Genomic DNA, 27,702 nt, shown 5'->3' with positions numbered 1-27,702 from the left:
AGAGAAACTAAAAGAAAACACTTGAGACTTTCCCTTTGAGACCTTCTGATACTTTGGAGACCTTGCTCCCACTTCTGCATCACCCTTGCGTCACTCTACGTGGCCCAGCATGGCTCTGAGTGGCTCTACGTCCCTTTGCGTCAGTCTGCGTAGGCTCTACGTCTCTCCTTTGGACTGCGTCTCTCTCTGCACTGTCTCGCACTGTCCTTGCGTCACTTCCTCCTCTGTCATTGCCTGCTGCTGATGCCCTCCTCTTCCTCCACCCTGCAACTCTCCCTCTGAAATCGATCTCCTCTACTTGAGAATCAATTTTCCTTGAGATACTAAGTATCTGCCAGTGTGTCTCCAAATGATCCTCAAGTCTTCTCTTATACTTTTCCTGTTGACGAATCAACGACCAAGATTAAGTCCCTAATCAATGACTAAGATTAAAACAGACTTGATCCTCGTCTCTTAGAAGCTTCTCACCCTTATCTTTATTAATATCCATTAATATTTTTATTTTCCTAAGTTTAGACTTAGGAACCCATTAAAAATATTAATTATTTTAATAACTCCTCATCTGGGTGGAATTTCTCAAAATGATTTCTGGGTCTTGGAGATCTCATGTGCCTTAGCCTCTCCTCCAAATTTCAAGGCTAGAGCACATCCGATGCTACCAAAAATCAACACTCCCTCTTAGCAAGGAATGTGCTCTAGCAATGTTTCACTATAGAAACATCACACTGATCTTCCGCATCGGTACCTGTGCTGATGCTTGGCCTACTGCCTCACATCCCTTGCATTGCTGCTTCTTGTACTGCTACCCATGACACTGCCACTGCCACTGCCACTGCCACACCTGTACTGCAGCTCCCTCTCAACATGCTACATCATGCTGCCCATAGCACTGCCACTGCTAACTGCTGCACTGCAACTCCTGACACTTATCCATTTTTGCTACTGAAATGGATTCTTTACCATCCCCATCTTCTCCTTGAAATAAACAAACTTTGTTCTTCCTAGAGCCTTGGTGAGGATGTCTGCCACCTGTTCTCCTGTAGGAGTGTATCTCAACTGTACTGCCCCTCGTTGGACACAGTCTCTGACAAAGTGACACCTGATATCAATGTGCTTCAACCGATCATGAAATACTGGATTCTCAGAGAGCTTGATGCAACTCTGATTATCACAGATGATTCTGGTTGCTTCCATCCTTCTCCTGAATAGATTCACAAGCAATTTCCTAAGCCATATGGCTTCGCGCGAAACTGTGCTAGCTGCCATATATTCATCTTCCGCTGAGCTCAGGGCCACGGATTTCTTTTTCTTACTGCACCAGGAGGTCATTCCTAATCCAATGTTGAAACAATGCCCAGTTGTACTTTTCCGTTCTATTGAACTTCCAGTCCAATCTGCGTCAGTGAACCCACTCATCCTGATGTCATTGCCTCTGGTGTACAATAGTCCATGCTCGACTGTTACTTGTATATATCTGAGAACATGTTTGGCTGCTGCCCAGTGTTCCCTCTTAGGTTCCACCATGAACTGACTAAGGGTGTTGACAGCGTAACAAATGTATGGCCTGGTATTGACCAGATACATCAGGGACCCTATAAGCTGTTTGTACAAGGTGGGATCAACGTCTTTATCTTTTGATCATCAATCTTCTTCCAGTTGGTGATCATTGGAGTAGCCATAGGTCTACAGTCTTGCATCCTGAATCTCTTCAAGATTTCTGTATCATATCTCCCTTGTCCAAGGAAGATCTCACCCTTCTGCTGCCAAACTTCCTACCCTAGGAAATAATGCATCTATCCCAAATCCTTTATGTCGAATTCTGTGGCTAGGTTCTTCTTGCAGTCTTTGATGAGCTTGGATGATCCCTTCAGGAAGAGATCATCCACATATAACACTAGGATTAGAGGCTCATTCTCTACAACCAGATAGTAGGGATTAGGGTCTGCGTCACTCTTGACGAACACCATCTTCTGCAATTAGCCATCAATTTAACCGTACCATGCCCTAGGTGCCTGTTTAAGCCCATACAAGGCTTTCTTTAATCTACATACATGAGATTTCTTCTCATGTGTCTCAAAACCTTCAGGTGTTTAATGTATACTTCGTCTTCTATTACCCCATTCAAGAATACCATCTTGACATCCATCTGATGAATCTCCCACACAATCTAGGCTGCAAGGGATATCATGGTTCTAATAGAAGTATACTTGGCTACTGGGGCGAAGGTTTCTTCGTAATCAATCCCTTCCTTCTGAGCATACCCCTTAGCCACAAACCTGGCTTTGTATTTCTCCACACTGTCGTCTGCAACATATTTGACCTTGTAGATCCATCTCGAACCTACCACTGATATGTTCTAAGGCCTAGGTACCACTTCCCAGACATCATTGACCATTATAGAGTTGTATTTCTCCACCATAGCATCCACCCATACTTGATGCTGAACGGCCTCCTGAAAAATAGAAGGTTCCCCAACTTGAGCTACTAAGGCCTAGTATCTGTCTGACTGTCTTCCCTCCCTTTTACTATTCCTGGGTGTACCAATGAAGTCTTTTGCATCTCGTAGAATCTGTCGAAATTCCCGGCTCGTTCTTACACTAGTAGTAGGCACATCTATCAACTCTTCCTCTTCTTGAGATTCCTCCTATTTTGAAGCTTTGTCTTTAGGAGAATTTTTGGTACTAGTTTCTGCTGGTTGAAGTGATTTGACCAACGGCTCGTCTTTCGATTGCTCCTCGGAAGGCATTTCTCTGGATTTCTTGAAAGCTCTATCCTCCATGAACTTTACATCCCGCCGAATTACTACCTTCCTACTCCCTGGAAGATTGACTCTATATGCCTTAGCATTCTCGCTATATCCCACAAGATATTCTTTCTCAGCAGTTTGATCTAATTTCTTTCTCTTCTCCTCAGGTATATGACAATATGCTAAACTCCCAAATATCCTGAAATGATTGACTTAGGTGTCTTCCTGGTGAAGACCTTCTCCGGAGTGATTTTGCCCAATGCCCTGTGAGGAGTCCTGTTCTAGACATAAATTGCCGTGCTGCATGCTTCTGCCCACAAGAATTTAGGCATATCCTGATCATACAACATTGCCCTAACTGCTTCCACAATAGTCCTGTTTTTCCTTTCTGCTACTCCATTCTGCTCCGGATTGTAGGGAGCTGTCCACTCTCTTCTGATGCCTTCCTTAGCGCAAAAATTGGTGAAGTCCTTGTCAACATACTCTCCACCATTGTCTGAGCGCAACACTTTTATCTTCTTTCTCGTCAGATTCTCCACTAGAGCCTTGAACTCTTTGAATCGACCAAAAACTTCATCCTTGGTTTTCAGAAAGTAGATCCAAGTCTTCCTGGAATGGTCATCGATGAAGGTGACGAAGTATTCGGCACCACTAAGAGCTTTTGTGGACATTGGTCCACAAATGTTTGAGTGTATCAATCCTAGCACACTCTTAGCCCTATTGTTACTTCTGGAAAATCTTGCTTTGGCATACTTGCCTAGGGCGCACCCTCTGCATACATCCTCTCGTTCAGTTCTTAGTTCTAGAACTCATGATACTGTTTTCCTGAGAATTCTCAAAGCCCCATGGTGTAAATGTCCCATCCTCTTGTGCCATAGTTCATTCAAATCTTTGTCTCCATTATTGCCTATCAGTGCCATTGGTGATTCTAGTTGCAACCTATACAACCTGTTACTTCTGATTCCAATCTGGGCCTTCTTTTTCCAACTCGGGTGTTTCATAGCCCTTGTTTTGAAGTTGAGATACGGAAAGTAAGTTCATCCCCAATCCTGGCACATGCAGCACATTGGTTGCTCAAAGCCACTCTCCTGCTTCGATTTGAAAAACTATAGTACCTCTTCCTACTGGATTACACTTTGCCTTATTTCCCATGGTGATTTGAAAATTCATTCTTTCTTCCTGATAATCTGAAAAACATTCTCGGATTCTTGTCATATGCCAGGAAGCTCCACTATCTATATACCAAAACTCCGAGGAGGCAAAACTTGCTAAGCAAGCGATTTCTTCTTCCAATCTGGAAGCTAACATAGAATAATCATCATTTATGCCCCTTGTGCATTCTTCTGGAAATCTGCACGAGTCCCCTTGAGTGGATGCCTTTGCATCATGCTCTTGATCCATAATCGATTTTCCTCTCCTGTTGTCGGATCTCTACTCTGATACCATGTGAAAATTTCTAAACTGAAATTCTACTACTACTACAACTGATTTATTTCATCTGCTTATTATTCACAATAAGCTTTTTATGAAATCCCTTCAGTAAATATTAAAATAAATTCTACTGCAGTTATCACACAATTACCCAGAGAAAAAATATATGCACAAGAACCAATCACATCAACACAGTTATTTTTGGACAATTGTCACCGGAAAAACCTAATGTGGGAAAACCGGTGTAACAGATGAGGGCTTTATTAATCTTCAACAACAATTGCTTTTACAAGGAATGATTTTATAGAGAAACTGAAAGAAAACACCTGAGAATTTCCCTTTGAGACCTTCTAATACTTTGGAGACCCTGCTCCCACTTTTGCGTCACCCCTGCGTCACTCTGCGTGGTCCAGCGTGGCTCTAAGTGGCTTTGCGTCCCTCTGCGTCAGCCTGCGTAGGCTATGCGTCTCCCCTTTGGACTGCATCTCTCTCTGTGCTGTCTCCCACTGTCACTATGTCACCTCCTCCTTTGTCACTGCTTGCTGCTGATGCCCTCCTCTTCCTCCACCTTGCAACTCTCCCTTCCTCCACCTTGCAACTCTCCCTCTGAAATCAATCTCCTCTACTTGAGAATCGATTTTCCTTGAGATACTAAGTATCTACCGGTGTGTCTCCAAATGATCCTCAAGTCTTCTCTTATACTTTTCCTATTGACGAATCAACGGCCGAGGTTAAGTCCCTAATCTAAGATTAAAACAAACTTGATCTTCATCTCTTAGAAGCTTCTCACCCTTATTTTTATTAATATCCATTAATATTTCTATTTTCCTGAGTTTAGACTTAGGAACCCATTAAAAATATTAATTATTTTAATAAATCCTCATCCGGGTGGAATTTCTCAAAACGATTTCTGGGTCTTGGAGATCTCATGTGCTTGAGCCTCTCCTCCAAATTTCAAGGCTAGAGCACATCTGATGCTACCAAAAATCAAAACCTGGTTGTGTATATATAGAGGGCAACTCAACCACTTTGGAGATCATTCATTCATTCATCATTTATCATCGATTTGTATGCCAAAGCAAGAAGAAAAACCGACGAAGTCAAAGGAGAGAGAAGGAGGTCAAGATAGAGAGAAGATGATTTGATTTCTGCCTTAATTTTGTTCACGTGTGCGAGTTCTTCTGCATTTTTTGAGGCTGTCAGGGCCGAAATTTCAAGGCTTGAAAGTTCAGGGGAAGAAAATTTAGGGATTGACTAGAATTCAGAGATTTGACCAACATTGACTTTTGTTGACTATGACTTGTTGGAGATGGCTTGGAGGAGGGTTGACTTGGGTCTTTGTGGCAGTCTTGGTATTGGTCTTAGGTCTTGGATATCTCACTTTGATCTGATTCTATAAGAAGAAGATTTTCTTGGGTTTTCCCCCTTGTGGGGTTTTTCCTTGGCTTGGAGCCTACATCTTTGTGTTCTTTGTCTCTTGTGATCTTTATGTTTTATAATTTGGTAATTGTTTGATGAAGAAAACATAATAAAAGAAATAAAAAACCAATAGATATTTACAAGTAATTATCGAGTAAGATAAATCAACCCTAATCTACAAGCTTCCTGATTTCTCAACAAGTATTTGCTATCTCTCTTGTTGATTTTGCAAGCTAGATTTAGTTGTCATATGTACTTGTTAATAGCATATTTCAGCTTCTTTTTTTTGATAAAAATCACACCTATATTACTAATGATTTGTGGGCAAGATTTGTAGCTTTTGCATAGGGTATAACCTAGCTTGAAGTGGGCCATATCCTTGGTTGGATCAATCCCCTTCAAGACACTAAGGAACACCTTATTTCACCAATCCAAAAATCTCCAAAGGACTGCCAAATATTATTTGAAACGGGGCTATGAAAGGGCTTCATAGCCCCTCAAGATTCCTTCTTCTTTCCCTCAAACCAACTCTAAACATTCTTAGTTTCTTCATTGGGCATTTTGCTATCTTATCTAGTTACAAGGCTGCCATATCTATTGTTGTCCAAACAGTAGTTTATTAACCAAGAAAAGGCCAAGTAAACTTGGCTTTCTCTTGATCAAGTAGCATAGGAATTTGATTCTTTTAAGTTAGAAAATTTTTCTCATCATATGGTAGTAGTCTTAGGTAGTTCTATCATCTTTTGATCACTTTTTAACATAATTACCTCGCATATTTTTTGCAGATCGGTGACAGTACAAGGGGAAACACTGGTAGTTGTTGCCCGGATTTGAAAAATTGGAGTGCCAGAAGATTACCTATAACCATTTCTTGTTAAAAGACCAACATTTCTATCATGTAACTTCTCAAAGGGGCTTTTTCATCTTTTGATCCTTCAAAGGATCCTTCTTTCTTAAATTGATTCTCTTCCCTTTGTTGGCAAGAGAGCTTCTCTTTCCTCTTGATTTTAATCTCCTTTTTCATAAGAAATCAAATCAAGCATTGTAATTGTAATATAATAAAACACTGATTTTTCTTGGGAGTAAGATGATTTTCCCCCTAGGCATCCCTCTTCTCCATTTGGGGAATTGTCTTGTGGTTGTGCTTGAGCGATTTTCATTTTTCAAATTAACATAGAGTAGGATAATCACATTGGAATAGTTTGCAATTTATTCATTTCATGCAATCTAATCTTTCATTTTATTGTAACAATTTAGTGTTCTGATTTCCTTTCATTAGCCAAATCACATTTCGCAATCTATTTTAGTTACTTTTCCTTTTTATTCAAGCAAACTAATTAAGCTAGAACTTCACTAAGTGCAATCCTCTTTTTAGATTAGATCTTTTCTCAATTTCAATAGTTAGATTTACTTTTGAACAAATAATTAACCTCCATCTTGCTAGTTGAAGTAGTTTAAATTAGGGACCCTTCATCCCCGAAGTCTTCTTATTCTGAGATCAGGGCCCCGATGAGGTTAAGACTTTGGAGGAATTTGAATTGCAACTGGCTTCAATTTTGCAATCAATTGACTTAAACTCAAGTATAACCTTAATTCTAATCTAAAACAAACCAAGAGCACACTCCATTACATATATATTTAGCACTCTTGTACTTGGTTATCTTTCATTGCCATATTCATTTCAACTAACATTTTGTTTTTGGGGTTTTCATTTCCAAGTACTTACTTTGAAACATAATCACAAAATTTACTTTTGAACATTTGCTTCTACAAAGCTCTTTACTTGACTAGTCATTACTCACATCATTTGCTTTCGAGTTTTCCATTCATATTGTCATTGCTATATCTCGTACTTGTGGATCATTGTTATAACTTATGCTCATGAGTTGATTTACATGCTTTGAGTGCTTTTTGCTATCATTTGTATATTGGTGGATGAATGTATCTTGGTCATTGTACTTAACTCCTAGAACTTGACTTGTATAAACTAGATTAGTCAAGCCTTAGTTATTTTAATAGGGTCTACCTGTTGGGTCCATATAATACTAGTGATTACCCCATTACTATTGTAGTCATACCCCTTATTTATATTGTTGTGCCCCTATTACCCCCATGTTGTTATTTCTGTGCCCCATAGAATCCCTCTATTGTTATTTTTGTGGCTTTATATTATTATTGTTAGGTCGGCTGGATTATATTGTGACTACTTAGATTCCTATATATAGAAAGAAGGTTTTGTCATTTGTATCATCAAAGAATTGTTCATTTATGTAATGTAAAGGAGGTTGCCCCCTCGAAGAGGCTGAATTCTAAGGCGTTGATCTATCTTTTCTTGAGCTGGTTTCATAACATTTGGTATCAGAGCTTTGGATTCTAGGGTTTTGCTGTCCCAAATAGGTTATCGTGGCATTTTCGCTATAACTTTTTTTTTGTGACGTTTCAGAAGTCGCAAAAAAAACCCATTTGAGAAGAAATCGCGTTGAACCTTGGGTCCGAATTTCAGAACTTTTCGCGCGATATTTGCGGACATATGATCTGAGGAAGTTGGTCTTTTTTCACTCCCGAATTACATTCAAAACAGGTGATCTGGGGAAAATCGTCATAACTTTCTCTCTGGGGATCGGATTGAAATTTCGTAAGAAGGTACAGAAAGAGGACGGACTGTAGTTTCTTGTATGTGTGGTTCATATTCAAAGGTTGAAACAGTGACTCGTGGCACGCCGTACAAGTTCGCTCTACTGAACTAGTCTAAGAGCAAGTCACTGTGGGAGATTTCACATAACTCTTCCTTGGAGAATCCAATTTGGGTCAGACTTGTGGCATTGGAAAGATGACGCAGAAGGCTACTACAGGTCGCAATTTCAGAACTGGATGATCTGAAATTACAGAGATACATCAAATTCAATATCAGGCTTCTATAAAGTGAAAAAAGGTGTGTAGTTTTTTTTTTAATTTTTGTGTAAGCTTGGTTTAACGGAATTCAAAGGGCATAGTAAAGCATTATTATCGGTAACTGATGCCCCGAGGAAAGAAAATGCAAACACCTAGTAAGGAACCTGAAAGCTCGAGCATGACTCATGAAGAAGAGGAATAAATGCTACATGATATATCAAAATTACAAGAACAAGTGCAACAAATGTCACGCTCACAAAAGCTAACAGAAGCTAAGATAAGTGGCGTGGAATCTAAGATAAATGGTGTGGAATCTAAGATAAATGGCATGGAAGCTAAGATGGATGATTTGAAGACGGATTTGAGGACAGGTTTGAAGACAGACATGGCAGATTTGAAGACAGATTTGACAAATTTTCTACAAGAAATACTTACTAATGGTGAAAAGGTTGTAAAGGAAACTCATGATGTGAACAAAAGTAATGTTAATCATGATTCCATAGACGCTAATGTTAGATCGAAGACCCACCATATTCCAAAAATCGATATGAGGAAGTTTGATGGAAAGGATCCCGCCACATGGATATTACAGATGGAGTAGTTCTTCGATCTCAATAATGTGCAAAACACACAAAAGGTACGTATGGCAACTATATATTTGGAACCAAATCAGTTTGTATGGTATCAATGGCTTTGCTCTCGTAAAAAATTTATCACTTGGGCAATTTTTACGGAAGAATTGATAGCACATTATGAAGATACAAAAAGCAACACTTTTTTTAGCCAATTGATAAGTCTCAAACAAAAGGGTTCAGTAATGGAGCACATTGAGGAGTTCCAAAAATTGAACATAAGGGTAAAAGATATTCCAGAGGAGCATAGGATTGATGTGTTCATAGGGTCTTTAAAGGACAATATCCAACATGATGTTCGCCTTTGGGAACCTGATTCATTAGAGAATGCATTCAGGTTAGCAAGAAAAATGGAAAGCAAAATTATGGCAACCAGGAAGCATACCACTCACAACTATAAAGACGAAAGTGTTGTTGCCCCTAGTCTTCCACAACCTATAAGGTTGACACCACAACAATTGGAAGAAAAAAGAGCAAAAGGGCTTTGTTACAGTTGTGATAGCAAATACACTAAAGGTCATAAGTGTGCTGAGAAGAAATTATTTTACTTAGATTGTGAAGAGGAAGAAGAAAAGGAGCAAGAAAGGTCAAAAGAAGAAGATATACTCCAGGAACAAAGCCTAGATGAAGAACAAATAAATCCGACCATATCTTGTAATGCATTGGCGGGAATTACCACTCCTCAAACCATCAAGATAGAAGGACAAATCAAGAAGAAAAAGGTAATAATGTTGATTGATTCAGGAAGCACCCACAATTTTATTCATTGTAGGGTAGCAAAAGAATTGAATTGCTTCCTATATCCAGCACCAGAGTGTCAAGTGATGATTGCAAATGGAGGAACAATAAATTGCTCTGGAAGGTGCCATAATATCAAGCTATCCATGGGATAATATGTATTGACTAGCCCAATGCTTTCTATTCCAATGGGAGGTGCTGATGTTGTACTAGGAGTCCAATGGCTACAATCCTTGGGTACAATAGCTTTTAATTTTCAAGAACTTTTCATCAAATTTTCTGTGGAAGGAAAGGAAGTTGAATTAAGGGGTATTGTAGGGAAACCAGGAAAGATAATCAGCTCTAATGGTATGACAAAGTTTCTAAAAAAGGAGAAAGGGGTGTAATTGCACAATTATGTTCGCTAGATGTTTCCACATCGGAATCATCTATTTCTCCAGATCTCCAAAAAGTCCTGGACAATCATTCCAAGGTATTTGAGACTCCCAAAGGTCTCCCACCTATGCGTGATCATGATCATGCTATTCATCTGATTCCAGGAAGTGTTCCTCCAAACATCAGGCCGTACAGATATCCCTATGTCCAAAAAAGTGAAATTGAATGTATGGTTGCAGAAATGCTAGAGGCTGGTATAATTCAACCAAGTCAAAGTTCTTTCTCTCCTCCAGTGGTATTGGTGCACAAGAAGGATGGATCATGGCGCATGTGTCCGGATTATAGGGAGCTCAACAAGCTCACTATTAAAGATAAGTTCCCCATTCCTGTCATTGATGAATTACTGGATGAATTGCATGGATCAATTTACTTCAACAAGTTGGATCTTCGTTCGGGATATCATCAAATCAGAATGAAGATTGAAGACATTCCGAAAACGACATTTATTAGAATATATTAGAATATCCCTATTTAGCATTTAATGCTCATTCCTTTTAGCTGTTGCTATTTGTATTCTTTTAGCAGTTTCTTTGATGAAACTGAGTGTTTCTATATTCTACATAGAAACCTGATGTTTCTATTATTGTAAATATCTCTGTATTATGTTTGAGCTGTTTGCTCATTCGAAATTAATTCATTCAACATTCTTTTATGGTATCAGAGCAAGGTTAAGAGGTTTTCTTGAACAGTAATTCTCTCTGCATCGCAACCTCTTGAGTCCTTTCTAAGGTCGAGCCCTCTGTAAGCCAGGCAGCCTTCTCTGAGTCTTAGCCTCGGCTTTGCTCGTTGTGATAAAAGCTTACAGTCGTCCATCTCGATACAGAAATGGATTCTTCCCTTGCATGATCATTGTTTTAAGGAAATAACTTTGTGGCGGTGACTGTTTTCGTGGGAGCGGAATTTTTTTTGGCTGGCCAGTCTTGCTTGGAATCGTGAATCCGGCTATCTTCCTCTTCGCCTGGCAGCTACAACGTGGAATTCCTCAGCAATCGTGTTCCAGGTGTTTTCTCTAGTTCAAAACTCATTTTTTTAAATCGGAGTCGTGGTCTGAAAAGTCAATCTGCGGGCAACTGTCTATTTTTTTTATTCTCGAACGCTGTCAAACAGGATATCTGTGGATACGCGTGTTAGTTCAAAACCCGTGGATATATTTTTGAAACTCTGTCAAACTCGTGGCTATATATATTCCAAATCCGTGGCTATACATTTGAAACCCGTGGATATATATGTCAAACCCGTGGCTATACATTTGATATCCGTAGATACTCGTGGCTATACATTTGAAATCCGTAGATATATACTTCAAACCCGTGGCTATCTGAAACCTGTGAATATATATACTTCAAACCCGTGGCTATCTGAAACCCGTGAATATATATACTTCAAACCTGTGGCTTATCTGAATCCCGTAAATATATATATTTCAAACCCGTGGTTTATCTGAATCCCGTGAATATATATTTCGAAGTGTTATAAAGCCCGTGGATATATTTCAAACAACTAAGCCCGTGGATATATTTCAAAAGCCGTGAATATATTTCAAACGACTCGGAATACGTTTCAAACGTGTATATATATAAGTGTATTTCACGTAGCTGAGACGTGACGTGAAGCTGTGATAGCTCACGTGGGCCAAATTTTAGATCCTCGTATTTACTTTATCAGTGTTCCCAATCAGCAGTGTTTGCCAGCAGTGTTTGCCGGCAGCGTGTTTCCAATCAGCCAATCAGCGTTTTTTGTTACCTGTTGTCGCTCAGTGTGTTCCCAATCAGCGTTCTTTTCTTATCTGTTCCAAACCAGCAGTGTGTTCCCATTACAATCTCAGACCTGAAATTTTCTGTTGCCACTCGGATTCTGGTGGAGCTCCACGGACCTGAAGCAAACCTGTGGGAAACTGTATTCTCAGACCTGTGCTTATCTTAGGATAAAACTCAGATCTGGACAGATAAAGGAACCTCAAACTTTATTTTATGATTTGGACCTGTCACATTTATTAAAGAAAGGGATTTTTGCAGCAGGATTAAAGGGGACAGTTTCAGCAGTATTACTATTGTTTTTTAGACTGGAGAGATATTTTTGCTGACCTCTGCATTTTCTTTGGGAAAATGGCCACACTCACCAATCTGATGTTAGAAGGAAATCAACGCTTTAATGGCAGCAACTATAACATTTGGAAACAAAGAATGCTGACCATTTTTGAGTACAGGCGTCTTGATCAACTCATTTTGGGCAAAGAGCTTCGTCCTGGTACAGCTGGGACCGATCAAGATAAATTTGATGATCGAAATCAAGAGGCTGTTATGCTTCTCAAACTCTCTGTCGCTGATGATCAGTTACCACAAATCCCTTCTAGCAAGACAGCTGCTGAAATCTGGCAACAGTTGAAAGAACTGCATGAGACATCTGACAAAAGCAGAGCTTTTTTTCTCAAAAATCAGTTGTTCTCCATCATGATGGACGAACATATGTCTTTACAGGAACATCTCAACAAAATTAAAGACATTCGAGATCAGCTCGAAGCCATTGGTAGGACCATGGAGGAGGAAGATATGGTAGTTATTACTTTGAAAAGTCTACCGAAATCCTATGAACACTTCATCGAAACACTCAACATTACCACTACAAATGTTGATCTGAAGTTTCCAGATTTATGTACCAAACTTCTGCAGCAGGATCGGTGGAAACAACAGTTTGGTAGTAGTGCTTCATCAGTGTCCTCGGAAAATGCATTTTCTGCAAAATTTCAGTCCTCTCAGTCCTTTTAGCAGAAAGGCTCCTCTCAGCCTTTTGATCCTGCTCGGAAGAAAAGTGTGCAGTGTAATTACTGTCACAGGTTCGGTCACATGAAGAAAGACTGTCGACAGAGGATTGCTTCTGAACAGAGGAAACAGGGAGGGCCACATCAGACAGCAAATGTTGCAGAACATTCCGAGCAGACAGAGTCTGCCTTTTACGCCTTTATGGCTAAAAGAGCTTCAGATCCTGTTCCTTCCTCTGCATGGTACATTGATTCTGGCGCATCATGTCATTTTTCTCACAGGCGTGACTGGTTTATTGACTTCTCACCTTTCAGTGATTCCGTGGTATTTGGCGGAGGTGAAAAGTACACAGTAGTTGGCAGAGGGACAGTTCAAATTCAGTCTGGTGGACGCACACTTATATTTCTGAATGTATACTATGTTCCTGGTATGGAAATTAATCTGCTATCTGTCAGCCAGATTATGAGGAATTCTCCTCAACTTGATGTAGTGTTCAGTACCCACAAGTGTTCCATTATTGACAGGGAGACTAGTTTAACAGTTGCTGTCGGCCTAGAGGATCATGGTCTATACAGGCTACTTGACACCGGTGACTCTCCAGAAGTGGCTCTAGCAGCACGTATCTCTCCTATCAGCACTCTATGGCATCAGCGATATGGGCATCTCAATATGCAGTATCTCTCTCAGCTCTCTCGGGAGGGACTTGTGTCTGGATTACCTGATATTCAGACTCAGCAGTTGGGGGTATGCAGCGCCTGTCAAGCGGGAAAGCAACATCGGTCTTCATTCAAAAATGGAGAATCTTGGCGCGCATCTAAGGTACTTCAGTTACTTCATGCTGATATTTGCGGTCCTATGAATACAGCTTCTATCACTGCTTGCAAATATTTTTTACTTATTGTAGATGATTTCAGTAGAAAGATGTGGGTATATTTTTTAAAAAATAAATCTGATGCTCTTAGTACCTTTCAGAAGTTTAAAACCTTAGTGGAAAAAGAATCTGGTTGTAACATCATGACCCTTAGGACCGACAATGGGGGGGAATTTTGTTCTTCGGCGTTTGCCAACTTCTGTGATATTCATGGCATCAAACGTCAATTAACCACTCCTTACACTCCTCAGCAAAATAGTGTTGTTGAGCGTCGCAATCGCACGGTTGTTGAAATGGCTCGTTCCATGCTACAACACAGGAGTGTTCCAAACAAATTCTGGGCTGAAGCAGTATTTACTGCTGTTTATCTTCTTAACAGATCACCCACTCAGGCTGTTACAGGGAAGACTCCTGAAGAGGTTTGGTCTGGCCGTAAGCCTAAGATCAGTCATCTCAAAGTATTTGGCTCCGTTGCATATGTTTGGATTCCAGCTGCTAAGCGATCTAAGTTGGATTCCAAAAGCCAGAAACTTATGATGACAGGGTACAGTGACCATCACAAGGCCTATAGGCTGATAGATATAGCAACTGGTCGTCTTAGCTTCAGTCGGGATGTAGTATTTGATGAAGACAGAGGATTTTTTCAGTCTTCTTCTTCTAAGCAGTATTCTGAGGATCAGCCTCACAGTGTTCTTCTTCCGGTCGGTCCACCTGATGGGAGGGATGATGTAGCATCAGTATTTGATAATACTCTATCTGAGCGTCCTCCAGAAAATAATCCTCCTATTGCGGCCCCTATCGCTCTTGAGTCTTCTCCACCTCCTCCTGATATTGGTTCCTCTACCCCTGCTATTGCTTCTTCTACTCTTCGGCCAAAATGGTGGGCTAAAACCATTGGTGATCTCCGGGATGATGAGCTCCTTGAAGGCAGAACTTCTAGACATAAGAACAGACAACAGTCTACAGTCAATTTTGCTCTTATGGCTAACCTGCACAGTATTTTTGAGCCTCAAACCTATTCAGAGGCTAAGGGTACATCTGAGTGGGAACAGGCGATGGAAGCCGAATTCCAGAGTCTTCAGAAGAATCACACATGGACACTTTCTGATCTTCCTGCAGACAAAAAGCCCATAGGCTGCAAATGGGTGTATAAAGTGAAATACAAAGCTGATGGAACCATAGACAAGTATAAAGCTCGGCTTGTGGCTCGAGGATTCTCACAGAAGGAAGGCATCGACTATGAGGAGACTTTTGCTCCTACAACCAAGATGAGTACCATAAGGCTTGTTCTTGCCCTAGTAGCTCAGTTCAATTGGAAAGTTCATCAGATGGATGTAAAAAGTGCTTTCCTAAATGGTGATCTCCAAGAAGAAGTCTACATGATGCAGCCTCCAGGATTCAAGGTTGCTGGTCAAGAACAGAAAGTGTGTCGGTTAGCTAAAGCAATCTATGGATTGAAACAAGCTCCTCGGGCTTGGTACATGAAAATTGATCAGTACCTGACAGATCAGGGTTTTCAGCGGAGCCCTTCTGATGCAAACCTGTACATCAAGCATACTAGTGATGATATATTGTTTGTGGTTTTCTATGTGGATGATCTTATCATTACTGGTAGCTCTGCACATTTGATCCATGGGATCAAACAAGATTTATGCAGAACTTTTGAGATGACAGACTTGGGGCTTCTTCATTATTGTCTGGGGGTTGAAGTTTGGCAGACTGAAAATCAGATCTTTCTCTCTCAGTCCAAGTATGCCAAAAATCTTGTGGACAGATTCAGAATGCAGGATTGCAAACCGGCCACGACTCCTATGGAACCAGGGCTCAAACTTTCAGCTCAGTCATCCTCTCCCCTTGTGGATGAAACTTTATTCAGACAATTAGTGGGCAGTCTCATCTATCTTACTGCTACCAGACCTGACATCAGTTTTGCAGTAAGCTACATTTCTCGCTTCATGTCTGCTCCTAAAGCTGATCATTGGCAAGCAGCAAAGCGTGTGCTACGATATGTGCGTGGCACTTCTGATTATGGCCTCCTATACACTCGAAGTTCCAATCCTATTCTCAGTGGTTACACTGATTCTGACTGGGCAGGTTCGGTTGATGACCGTAAATCTACAGCTGGGTATGTGTTTAATCTAGGATCCGGTGCTGTTACTTGGACTAGTAAGAAGCAACAGGCCGTGGCTCTCTCCTCAACAGAAGCAGAGTATCGGGGAGCAGTTAAGGCATCCTGTGAGGCAGTTTGGCTTCGACGTATGCTGGCAGATATGCATGTTTCCCAGACAGGGCCTACTTCTTTGTTTTGTGATAATCAGGGAGTACTCAAACTTGCCAAGAATCCTGTATTTCATGAACGAACAAAGCATGTGGAAACTCATTGCCACTACATTCGCCAGCTTGTTGAAGACGGCTCAGTTCAGTTACAATATGTTCCCACAACAGAGCAGCCCGCCGACATCTTCACCAAGCCTCTTGGTCCTGATAAATTTGTAAAATTCAGAGGGTCTATTGGTGTTGTAAATAGATTGAGCATTAAGGGAGGGTATTAGAATATATTAGAATATCCCTATTTAGCATTTAATGCTCATTCCTTTTAGCTGTTGCTATTTGTATTCTTTTAGCAGTTTCTTTGATGAAACTGAGTGTTTCTATATTCTACATAGAAACCTGATGTTTCTATTATTGTAAATATCTCTGTATTATGTTTGAGCTGTTTTCTCATTCGAAATTAATTCATTCAACATTCTTTTAACATTTAGAACTCATGAGGGTCATTATGAATTTTTGGTCATGCCTTTTGGCCTTACTAATGCACCTTCAACATTTCAAGGGTTGATGAATTCAATTTTCAAACCATTCCTTAGAAAATTTGTGTTAGTATTTTTTGATGATATACTAATCTACAGCAAGTCTTGGAAGGATCATGTTGAACATGTTGACAGGGTGCTACAACTATTGGAGGAGAAACAATTATATGCAAAAAGATCCAAATGTTTCTTTGGAGTCCAGGAGGTGGAATATTTGGGTCATATTGTATCTCATGAAGGAGTTAAGGTAGACCCTAGCAAAATTAAAGCCATTAAGGAATGGAAAATCCCCACATCCATAAAGCATCTGCGAGGATTTCTTGGGTTGACAGGGTATTATCGCAAGTTTGTTAAGAATTATGGGAGAATAGCAGCACCTCTAACAACATTATTGAAGAAAGATGCATTTTCATGGACTCCAGAAGCAACAAAGGCCTTTGAACATCTTAAAGAGGCAATGTGCCAAGCACCGGTCTTAGCTACACCGGACTTCACAAAAACCTTTATTGTGAAATGTGATGCTTCAGGAAATGGAATTGGTGCTATTCTAATGCAAGATGAAAGACCCATTGCTTTTGAAAGTCGTCCAATCAAGGGAAAGTTTTTAAGCAAAGCTATTTATGAGAAGGAAATGTTGGCAATACTCCATGCACTTAAGAAATGGCGACCCTACCTAATGGGAAGACACTTCAAGGTAAAAATGGATCATGATAGCCTTAAATACTTTTTAGAACAAAGATTATCCTCTGAAGAGCAACAAAAGTGGGTCACAAAGATGTTGGGTTATGACTTTGAAATCATCTACAAAAAAGGGAAGCAAAATGTGGTGGCAGATGCACTCTCAAGAAAGGATGAGGATGTGGAAGCATTGTTGTGCGCCATTTCTATTATCCAACCAGATTGGATAAACGAAGCAAGGGAGGAATGGAAGAATGATGAAGAAGTGTGGGCACTTATTCGAAAGATACAACAAGATTCCAGTACGTCTGATACATTTAGCTGGCAAAATGATTCATTATGGTACAAAGATCGCTTATACCTCTGTAAGAATTCCCAACTAAAACAAAAGATTCTTATGGAATTGCACACTTCTCCCTTAGGAGGGCACTCGGGATTTTTAAAAACTTACCACAGGGTTAAGAAGGAATTTTTTTGGGATGGCCTTAAATCAGATATTCAAAAGTTTGTGGCAGAATGTTTGGTTTCCAACAAAATAAAGTTGAAACAATTAAGACACCAGGTCTATTACAACCTTTATCCATTCCAAGCCAACGTTGGGAGGAGGTTTCAATGGATTTTATCACAGGTTTACCCAAGTCTGAGGGAAAGAGTGTCATCATGGTGGTAGTTGACAGACTTACCAAGTATGCACATTTTTGTGCATTATCACATCCATTTAAAGCCAGTACAGTTTCTACTGCATTTATGGAAACAATTCAAAAGCTACATGGAAACCCAAAGATTATTGTAAGTGACAGAGATCCCATTTTCACTGGAAATTTTTGGACAGAATTATTTTCTTGTCTTGGTACTCAGTTAGCTCATAGCTCATCTTATCATCCTCAATCTGATGGGCAAACTGAGATAGTAAACAAATGTTTGGAAGGATATCTTTGTTGCTTTGTATCTGATAAATAGACACAATGGGTCAAATGGTTGCCTCTGGCTGAATGGTGGTATAACACTTCCTTCCATACAACAACAAAAATGACCCCATTTATGGCACTTTATGGGTATCAACCACCATCCATCACATCATATTTAAGAGAAAATTCTAAGGTTCAGGCAGTGGAACATCACATCGAACATCAACAACAAGTCCTCCAACTCTTAAAGGATAACCTCGTGTTGGCACAAAATAGAATGAAACAACAGGCAGATCAACATCGCGGTGAAAGAAGTTTTGATGTAGGTGATTGGGTATTCCTACGGCTACAACCATATAAGCAAATGTCCCTAAAGCAAGCTAAGAAGGATAATAAATTATCACTAAAGTATTATGGTCCGTACAAGGTGTTGCAAAAGATTGGTACTATGGCATACAAATTGGAGCTTTCTGCAGCTTCTCAATTGCACCCAGTTTTCCATGTTTCATGTTTAAAGAAGGTTATAGGTGACAAGCTCCCAGTGCAAACAATATTGCCAGAACTTGATGAGGAAGGAAAAATTATATTGGAACCGGAAGCAGTGACAGAAACAAGAACTCGACAGCTACGAAATCGAGCAATTTTAGAGTATCTTATCAAGTGGAAGAACTTATCCGTTGAAGATTCCACATGGGAGGATGAGAATTTTATGCAGAAGTATCCAGAACTACTCAAGCGTTGAGGACAACACTTTTTTGAAGGAGAGGGGCATGTTGGGTCCCTATAATACTAGTGATTACCCCATTACTATTGTAGTTATACCCCTTATTTATATTGTTGTGCCCCTATTACCCCCATGTTGTTATTTCTGTGCCCCATAGAATCTCTCTATTGTTATTTTTGTGGCTTTATATTATTATTGTTAGGTCGGCTGGATTATATTGTGACTCCTTAGACTCCTATATATAGAAAGGAGGTTTTGTCATTTGTATCATCAAAGAATTGTTCATTTATGTAATGTAAAGGAGGTTGCCCCCTCGAAGAGGCTGAATTCTAAGGCGTTGATCTATCTTTTCTATCTTTTCTTGAGTTGGTTTCATAACACTACCCCCTTTGGCTTTGCTACAAGTTAGCCTAGACAGAGGAGTTAAGATTTGAGTTACAACAACTCAACTCAAAACTTGCCCCCAAGGCCACACCAAGTGGAGTTAAATATTTTATCCATGATATTCCAGGTGTGGATTCAGGTGGAAACAAATACCATGCCTCAAAAAGAGATGGGGCCAAGTGCAGTCTTAAGCGATTTTGGTAGAACAATTACTCACACTTGAAACTAAGGCAATTTTTTTTTTTTTGTGTTTTTAGTGTAGCCCTTGAACTCGAGTATGGTCCATAAAACAACTTCCAAAACAAGTGTGGTGGTGGTGGTGGCGGTGGTAAAATTTTTTAGCAGATGTTTCATTGATGTGTGGAACAAATGGTTGGTTGCCAAAAATGTATTTGTGTGTGTGTGTGTATATGTTAAAATTTACCATACATAAGTTCTTACAAATTATGTGAATTGCATGGTAGGGTTTTATCCCTCAATTGCTTCTTGAATTTCACGGTAAGACTTCAAATTTGAAACATGGCCCCCATGGATCTCTAAATTGGATAATGCTAGTGAAGGTGGCTTTGGCAACAATGATATTGAATAGTTATTTCAACACATGGTATCAAAATACCAAAAATAGGTTATAATGATGTTGTGATAAAGTTAATTAAGAACAATACATGTGTATATGAACATTATATAAATAAGAGAAGAATCATAACATCATTCCTAGAGACAATAATTATCACCAAAACTCTTATTCCTACTCATAAACTTATATACACATGTAGACATGATCAACGAATATAAGATAAGATAATTTTATTAACGTCCACCACAAATATGTTAATGGAATTGATAAGTACAACAATGTGAGATGCAAAATGGTGGTGCAAAAAAGATGCTCCTAGAAAATCATGATAATATCAAATCTAGCCTATGTTGAGAGAGGTCTAAAATTGAAAATCTAAGTTCATGGAGTAGGGAAACAAATTGATATTGTAGATACATGCAAGTAACACAAAGAGCGAAAGATCAAAACCACTAGAACCTCTAGGTGGGGATGTCTTGCCAAGGGGACAATTAACATCCCCTAATGCTATCTCTCCTATCATCTAAAGTTGTAGTGAAGAAACTCTTGATAGTTAATTGGTCAAAAATCTTGTCTAAGAATCATCTCATTGTTGGGTCATTGCACCCCATGGTCGAGACCGGAAGGAGGTATCCCTATTATTGGCACAATGTGAATAGTCTTGGGATCTAAGGCAACATATTTGTAAGGGTCTTGCTAGCTGAGTATAGATGGCCTCTTAGGACTTAGATTTGATTGTATATGTGGTCCTACTATTCGCTTGCCTCTTGGCACCTCTATCTATTGGAAGCACTGGAAAGAAGTAATAATTGGTCAAATGGGGTTTGTCCTAGGCTAGAGTGGATGGAGTGAGCAAGATCTAAGTCCAAAGGCCCCCACATGTATAGTGTTGAGCATCTTTAGTCTAAGAAACGAAAGAATCTAGAGAAGAGTTTTGAGACTCCTTGAAAAGATAGCAAAACTATTCTCTAATCTCATAGTAGATGGGACACTTGAAGATCAAATGCTCCTATCCCTTGATCTCCTAAAGATGGCATCACTGGCAGATCTTGTCCCCCCTTGGTGATGTGGTGGTTAGTTTCAATGCAAGATGATGAGAAGTAACCTAGAACTTCCCAAGGGGGATCCGAAGAACATATATCTAGTGCCGAAGTGTGTAGGGGGGAGGGGATGGGGTTGAACGTCAAGGCTGTCACTCAACTCTAGGAAGTGCTTTCCATAAAAGACCATCCTGGGGCTTAGTCCACTTAGTGGATCAACCCAAGTAACTTGAATACGCTATCTAATGATGTTCTCTCTAACAATCTTGTTTAACTCCTATCTATTTAGTAGAAGTTGTTCAGGGGTGTCAAGAGAGTATCTATACAGGGGGAGGTAGTCTATTGAGACACCAACCAATTGAAGTAGTTGGATAGCCTTTACGTGCTAGCATCAAGTCCAACCAAAGATATTGGAATTGCCTATGGCCTCCGAGTAGTATGTGAGAGAAGGGTAGTGATCCTCGCTGGTTGAAGAATTCGTAAAACACCAAACCCATTGCAAAATGGAAACAAATCCAAAGATGGTTCCAATCTTGAAGGGGGTCTTGCAAATTCTACTTGATTGATGGCTTGGGAAATCATTCTCTTGCATTTGATGATGTTGCGAAGCATGAGGACTTGAACTGTCTCTATATGGCCCAATCCAACTCCAATAAGCCAAGTCCCTAGACATCTAAACCTTTGAGGGCTGTAGGTTTGATGAGACTATATAGGAGGTCCATCCTTGATGAAATGTCCTGAAAATGGTTTTGAAAACAATAATGCTGATCCAGGGATGGAGGGCTTTCCTCAAACCAAAACTGGTCCCTAACAATTAAACACTCCGGTAAATGTAAGCGGTGGTGATATTGATGTCCACCCCCAAAGTAAAAATGATACTTCGACACAACACAGAAAATAAACTATAATACAACATACATCATAGTGACTAACTTAGCACTAACATTTGTCTGTCCGTCATATTTGAGCATACTCCGTCAATCAGTGAGTAGATCGTCACTTATCTCTAGTGACTTTTGTTTCTCTAATTAGTGTTGCTACAACTTCTCAAGTTTATACATCCACGATTCCATCTACATCTCTTTATTATTTTCAACCTTTGCTCTCTTGTGCTCGATCTTGTTTGATTATTTCTTCTTTAAAACCTAAGTCACCTGACACGAGGATTCGGGACACGTAGGATTCGAGATTCGTGGTGTCGGATTCGGACACGCTGACCCCCCGGAACAGGACACGTTATATATTATTTTATTAAATATATATATATATATATATATATATATATATATATATTTAAATATATATATATATATATATATATATATATATATATATTATATATATATATATATATTTTTAAATATATATATATATATATATATATATATATATATATATATAAAAATTAGATATTATCATATTTCTTACACAAATTTTAATTAATGATACAAATTTATTGATTTCAAACATAGATCTTCATCTATAGCTATTAGCATGCATAGTACATACAAAATTCAAATACATGTCAATCTATTATCTATTTCTTATGCTTGGCCCTCTTGCCACCACGAGAAATGTCTAATTTTTTAGTCTTGTTGGAAAATCAAGATCTTTGTCATTAATATCACCCTCTAAGCATTAATATCCAGAGGTATCTTTGTCATTACCTCTGTATCTGTATAGGGATCTTTGTCATTAATATCACCCTTTAAGCATTAACATAAGATAGAACAAGCATAACATGTCAAGTCAAGATTTTGTTTGAGTGATGCGTACATTTTTAGGAGGGTCATGATACAGGAGTTCGACAACCAATGTCACTAACATCAAGGTACATAGAGGGATTGGTGCTCTTGATTAAATACGAGTTCCATACCCTAATACATGACAAAATTCAATGGAAGCATTGCAATCCCCCAATCCTAAAATCCTGAAAAACTGATAAGTCTGCTGGATTTTGAATGAAATCTAAAATTCTACTTTCTCCATATGAAATCCAATGAGGCCGAAACCACTCTCAAACATCCTGAGTCATTTCATGGTAATGTTAAAAATTTAAGTAAAAGGATGAAAATGAAGATTAAGGAGAATGTCACTTTTACTTTGAGAATTTAACATTACCATGAACAGGACACGTTTCCCAAAATCGCGACACGCTTTTGAAAATCGTGACACGACCTCGGATTCGACGTGTCGGAAAAGGACACGATGTGTCATATGATTTGGACACGAATCCGGACCGAATCGTGTCGGATTCGCTGAATTCGGGAGTCGTAGGGGGTTTAGGACGAATCCGGTGGCTTAGTTTAAAACTGATCCTCTTCCTCTAAAGTCCCATATGTTAGCCATACATCAACCAACTCGACAACTCTGTCAGGTTTCAAAGCTGAGTTGGGTGTACAGGTTACAGGTAGAGTATAATTTTGCAGAATACATATTAATTCACTAGAGATTGGGGCACAGCTGGCATGTCGGTCCTTCTAGCATATGATGGGGATCATGGGCATTGCTTAGTCCGCCTATGGAAATCTTTTCTTTTGTTGTAATAAAAGTAGCGGTTTTCATTTTAAAAAGTCAACAATTTTTTCTATATATCTGGAGAGAACAGAGAGTTCTAAGTTGTTGCAAATGGTTGGAGTTTATGAAAAGGAAGATGAGTCGAACTATTAGAAAGGTCATATGCGGCTACATTTGTTTCTATACATCTAGAGAGAACAGAGAGTTCTGAGTTGTGACACATGGATGGAGATCATGAAAAGGAAAAGTGAGTTGAGCTATTAGAAAAGTCATATGCAGCCTTCTACATGTACATGATGTCAATGCAAAATAGTCCACATACATCATATTAAATATTTAGAAAGAAAAAGGGGAATCACTTTGTAATATTGTGAAACAAATAATTTTGCCAATGTGGAATGCTTTAATTTTTTTCATACAATAAAGCCAAGGGAAAGCCCTTTGTGTGTTAGTTTGGTATACTTACTCATGGTCCAGAATGGTTTCAGGTAGTTCAATTCCAGCAATGCAGGGAAAACGAGTTCGACGCAAGATTTCCAGCACATCAGAGTTTCGCCGCAGCTCATTTCCTTCCTTCTCCCCAGATGTCAAATGACAACAGACAAAGCAGAAGCTTGTCTGGTAAATGGACATGCTGATTGAAATTGATCCCTGTACCATAAGACATGCTACTGTTTATTTCTTGACATGGATTATAGAGTCTGTCCAAGAATAAGAAATCTGAAGCACTGAAATTCATGTTCATTTCTTCTTTGATATTTCTTTCTCAATCTGTTTTACTGAAAGTAAATAAAGTGTGAAATGTGCATGAAACAAATGCACTTGATACATGCACATGTGTAGAGAGAGACCTTGTTGCCCATGTAACCCATCAGCCCAACTCCAACAGGTGACACTTTCAGATTGTGAATGTGACTCCTAAGGGTTTGGCGTACCCAAACTGTTACAAATAATCCAATCATCTGCTTGCTTACTATACGAACATATTTTGTTCTGATTGTTCTGGACGTTGCAGATGTTACTTCAGGACCTGGCAATGTTTCTCTAAATTCTTTCAAATCTTCCTTAGTTGTCTTCATTGAATCAACTGTGGGTAATAAATCAAGTGTTTCCAAGTCCAATGATGTCTCCGGCCATATTAGACCAAGATTTCCAGAAATGCTGTATACTCTCTTTAATTTACTACTAGACAGCAAGTCTTCCCTCTCAGAGCCCAGTAATTTCTCTGACCAACTTGAACCAAGGCATGCAGAACTGCTATAGACTCTTTTTAGTTTACCATTGGATGATGGCGCATCCAATGATGCCTCTGGCCCATTCAATCCCATCCTTCCATATCTGCTGTACACTCTGCTCAAACTAGTTTTATTACAGGCATGTGCTTGACTATTTTCTCTTTGAAGCTTTTGTGGCAGCAATTTTATATCTCCATCGCTAATTAGTCCTGTTTCAACAGCCATGGCTTCATGTGCAAGAGTGTTCGAGGCATCATGTGCTTTACCCGGTGGTGAAGAAGGTGCACTGTAGCTTTTACATGTTGGTTTGTCTTTTGGTGCCCGGTTCAATGTCGTACGTATAAGATTTTCCCATTTAGATATAGGGCTGCTGTCTTCTGCACCAAAAACATTTCCTGCATTCAAGGGAACTACTTCCTGAAACCTGCAAAAAGACATGCATCACATGGCTATAAAAAACTTCCAAGTCAGACTTTAAAATTCATCACAAACTCCAAAAACTTAGCTTGTTAGAGCACTTCGAATAGGAGAGCATTTTCTTTAACACAGAAAATATGTCAAGTTTAGAAAAGCAACAGATCAAAAAACTGGGGAGAGAGGAGTAACTGAGTGTGTAAAAGAGTAGAATCATTGGAAAGACAGAATAGACTTTATGACAAGAAGGGCGTGATTTAGTGGCGTCATTCCTCACAGATCATTTAAATTAAACTAGTTTTCCAATATCCCCTAACACACCAATTAGTTTATCAGATCAACTTGATCTGTGTTACCTTCTCACTTAGATCCAGGTCTTGCAATCTAAGATGATGCAGCACCTCTAAGTACAAATCTCTCTTCCTTTTTATGCCAAAAAACTCAAAAGGCCATGCTTTTCCCGCAGGTGTTCATACACAAATAAGAAAGTAAATATATATATTCTGCAGGTGTTCATACACAAATAAGAAAGTAAGTATATATATATGTATATATATATATATATATATATATATATATATATATATATCATAATGCCACATTTAAAACTTGCATAGCAATTGAAGGACCAAGACAAGATCAAGTCAAAGATTTTAGGGACTGAATCCTTTTGGTTCATACACAAATAAGAAAGTATATATATATATATATATATATATATATATATATATATATATATCATAATGCCACATTTAAAACTTGCATAGCAATTGAAGGACCAAGACAAGGTCAAGTCAAAGATTTGAGGGACTGAATCCTTTTGCAATGTTCCCCGCTTTGCTGCTGTAATGCTGTAAGATTTTCACTTCATATTTCTAGTTCTTGCATATGCAGATTTACAGAAGGTCTATAATAAACCCTCATGCCTTCTTCATAGTCCCAGCAGATATAGATCACAACAATAGCTTGTTAGAAGCTAACAATAGTCCCTCTTACCCATTCATATACATGGGCATCTCTATGAGAAAATTTTTCTCCTACATTGCAGCTTGCCAGTCAGAAGCCCTACCAGGATCCACAGATAACCAGCCTCATATGCCTCTCGTCAAATGATCTGGTCAGTATTCACTGATATAGCCTATTCATTCGATGAAGGTGGGTCACCTATCACAAGGTACTTAGCCATTTTTGCATTCAAGTGCTTTCATTTAATGTTTAAGTCATTCTAGTATGGATCACAGGTTGAAATTGGATTATATACTGCTACTGGGTGTGTACTGGTTCCTTTACTTCACCTTGGTGGTTATTATGTATCCCTAGTCTAGTGTGACCTTCCTTAAGTTTTTTCTTTCATTGTCTAGGAGGGGCACAAAGAGGAGGCTTTGATCGTGGTAGCGCTCCATGTTGTTCATAATTAGCCTAAGTTACTAGGATATGGATACGGATACGGATCCGTTGGATTTTTGAAAAGCCAAGATCTGGATACAGCAGGGATACGTCAAGTAGAAAAATATGTAATAATATTTTTTTAATTTAAAAAAATTATTTTTGATGTTCAAAATCAAAACCATTCATGAATCACAACATTAGGACTAAAATTATTACATAATCTATGAATTTGAATGTTGAAATGATGCATATTATCTCATACAAAAATGATAGTAGTAAATACAAAATGAGTGTTTCATCAATGATCACTTTATTAACATGATAATATAAAGTAGGTCTGTCTACAAATCCTGAAATGGGTATACATCATAATATTGCATATTGCAACTCTACATCATGAATAAATGATGGTGCACCAGGAATGTCAAAAGTTGTTGTAGAAGTAGGAATTGGTTGTGTAGCATCCTCAAGTAGATTAAGGTGAGTCATGGGTTTCAATTTCATGTTTAAATCATATATCTTAGGTTCCACATCCCACATCCTACTTGGACCTTTCTTATACTCTAGATTAGAATGTGATAGAAGGCGAAGGGTGGAATGAACATATACAAGATCCTCAGCCTTCACTGCTCCCAATCTGTTTCGCTTCACCGAATGGATGAAGCCATATGTACTCCAGTTCTTCTCAGTTGATGAGGAACTGGCAATCTGTGATAACAACCTCGTCGCTAGAGTTGAGAGATAAGTGCTATCACCACCATGGTAGCTCCACCAAGTAATAGGATCCATATGCCCTCGATCATCCATGGCTAGTGGATCTGAAAAGATACCAATGGATTGTACAAATGCTCCAATTTTCTCATGTACTTCCTTTGCAATTCCCACTTCCCTATAGATTTTCCTCAAAGCTGTCTTATATCCCCGTACCACTTCAGAATCTCTGTTTGGCGCTGCTCTACCAAGCAAAGACAATATTTTGGAATGATAATATTTGGGGCACAGTGCATATGCCAACAAGTGTAATGGCGTGGTCATTGTGTTCCACCTTTTGGTAACTATGTCTTTCACTTCATTGTAAAATACTTCAAAGGGGTAGCGTTGAC

At 39.1% G+C, this 27,702-nt stretch overlaps 2 protein-coding genes across 6 annotated transcripts in view; one reads left to right on the top strand and one right to left on the bottom strand.

Annotated features, from left to right (window-relative positions):
• LOC149153182 (putative pentatricopeptide repeat-containing protein At3g23330) overlaps nucleotides 1-27,702 on the top strand; it is a 206,211-nt gene that overhangs the window by 160,217 nt on the left and 18,292 nt on the right. The window contains exon 4 of one of the 4 annotated variants that reach the window (XM_089443277.1): nucleotides 24,050-24,405. The exons of 2 other annotated variants lie outside the window; for them this stretch is intronic. The gene's annotated coding sequence lies outside the window, so the exon portion shown is untranslated. Of the gene's footprint in view, nucleotides 1-6,381; nucleotides 6,528-24,049; nucleotides 24,406-27,702 lie in introns of those variants that run through there. One more of the 4 variants, XM_089443281.1, reaches the window with a different exon arrangement.
• The window catches only part of LOC149153183 (type I inositol polyphosphate 5-phosphatase 2-like), a 96,294-nt gene that overhangs the window by 57,308 nt on the left and 11,284 nt on the right, over nucleotides 1-27,702 (bottom strand). For both annotated transcript variants that reach the window (XM_089443283.1, XM_089443282.1), the window contains exons 6-7: nucleotides 24,413-25,220; nucleotides 24,028-24,212 (exon numbers count right to left, since the gene is read on the bottom strand). In XM_089443283.1, coding sequence (XP_089299409.1) covers nucleotides 24,028-24,212; nucleotides 24,413-25,220 — 993 coding nt within the window. The remainder of the gene's footprint in view (nucleotides 1-24,027; nucleotides 24,213-24,412; nucleotides 25,221-27,702) is intronic.

Source organism: Pinus tabuliformis, chromosome 9 (genome assembly GCF_031772625.1).
Source record: "Pinus tabuliformis cultivar Carrire ecotype Pingquan chromosome 9, CPIR1, whole genome shotgun sequence".
Taxonomy (NCBI): Eukaryota; Viridiplantae; Streptophyta; class Pinopsida; order Pinales; family Pinaceae; genus Pinus; species Pinus tabuliformis.
This window is presented reverse-complemented; position numbering and strand designations above follow the sequence as displayed.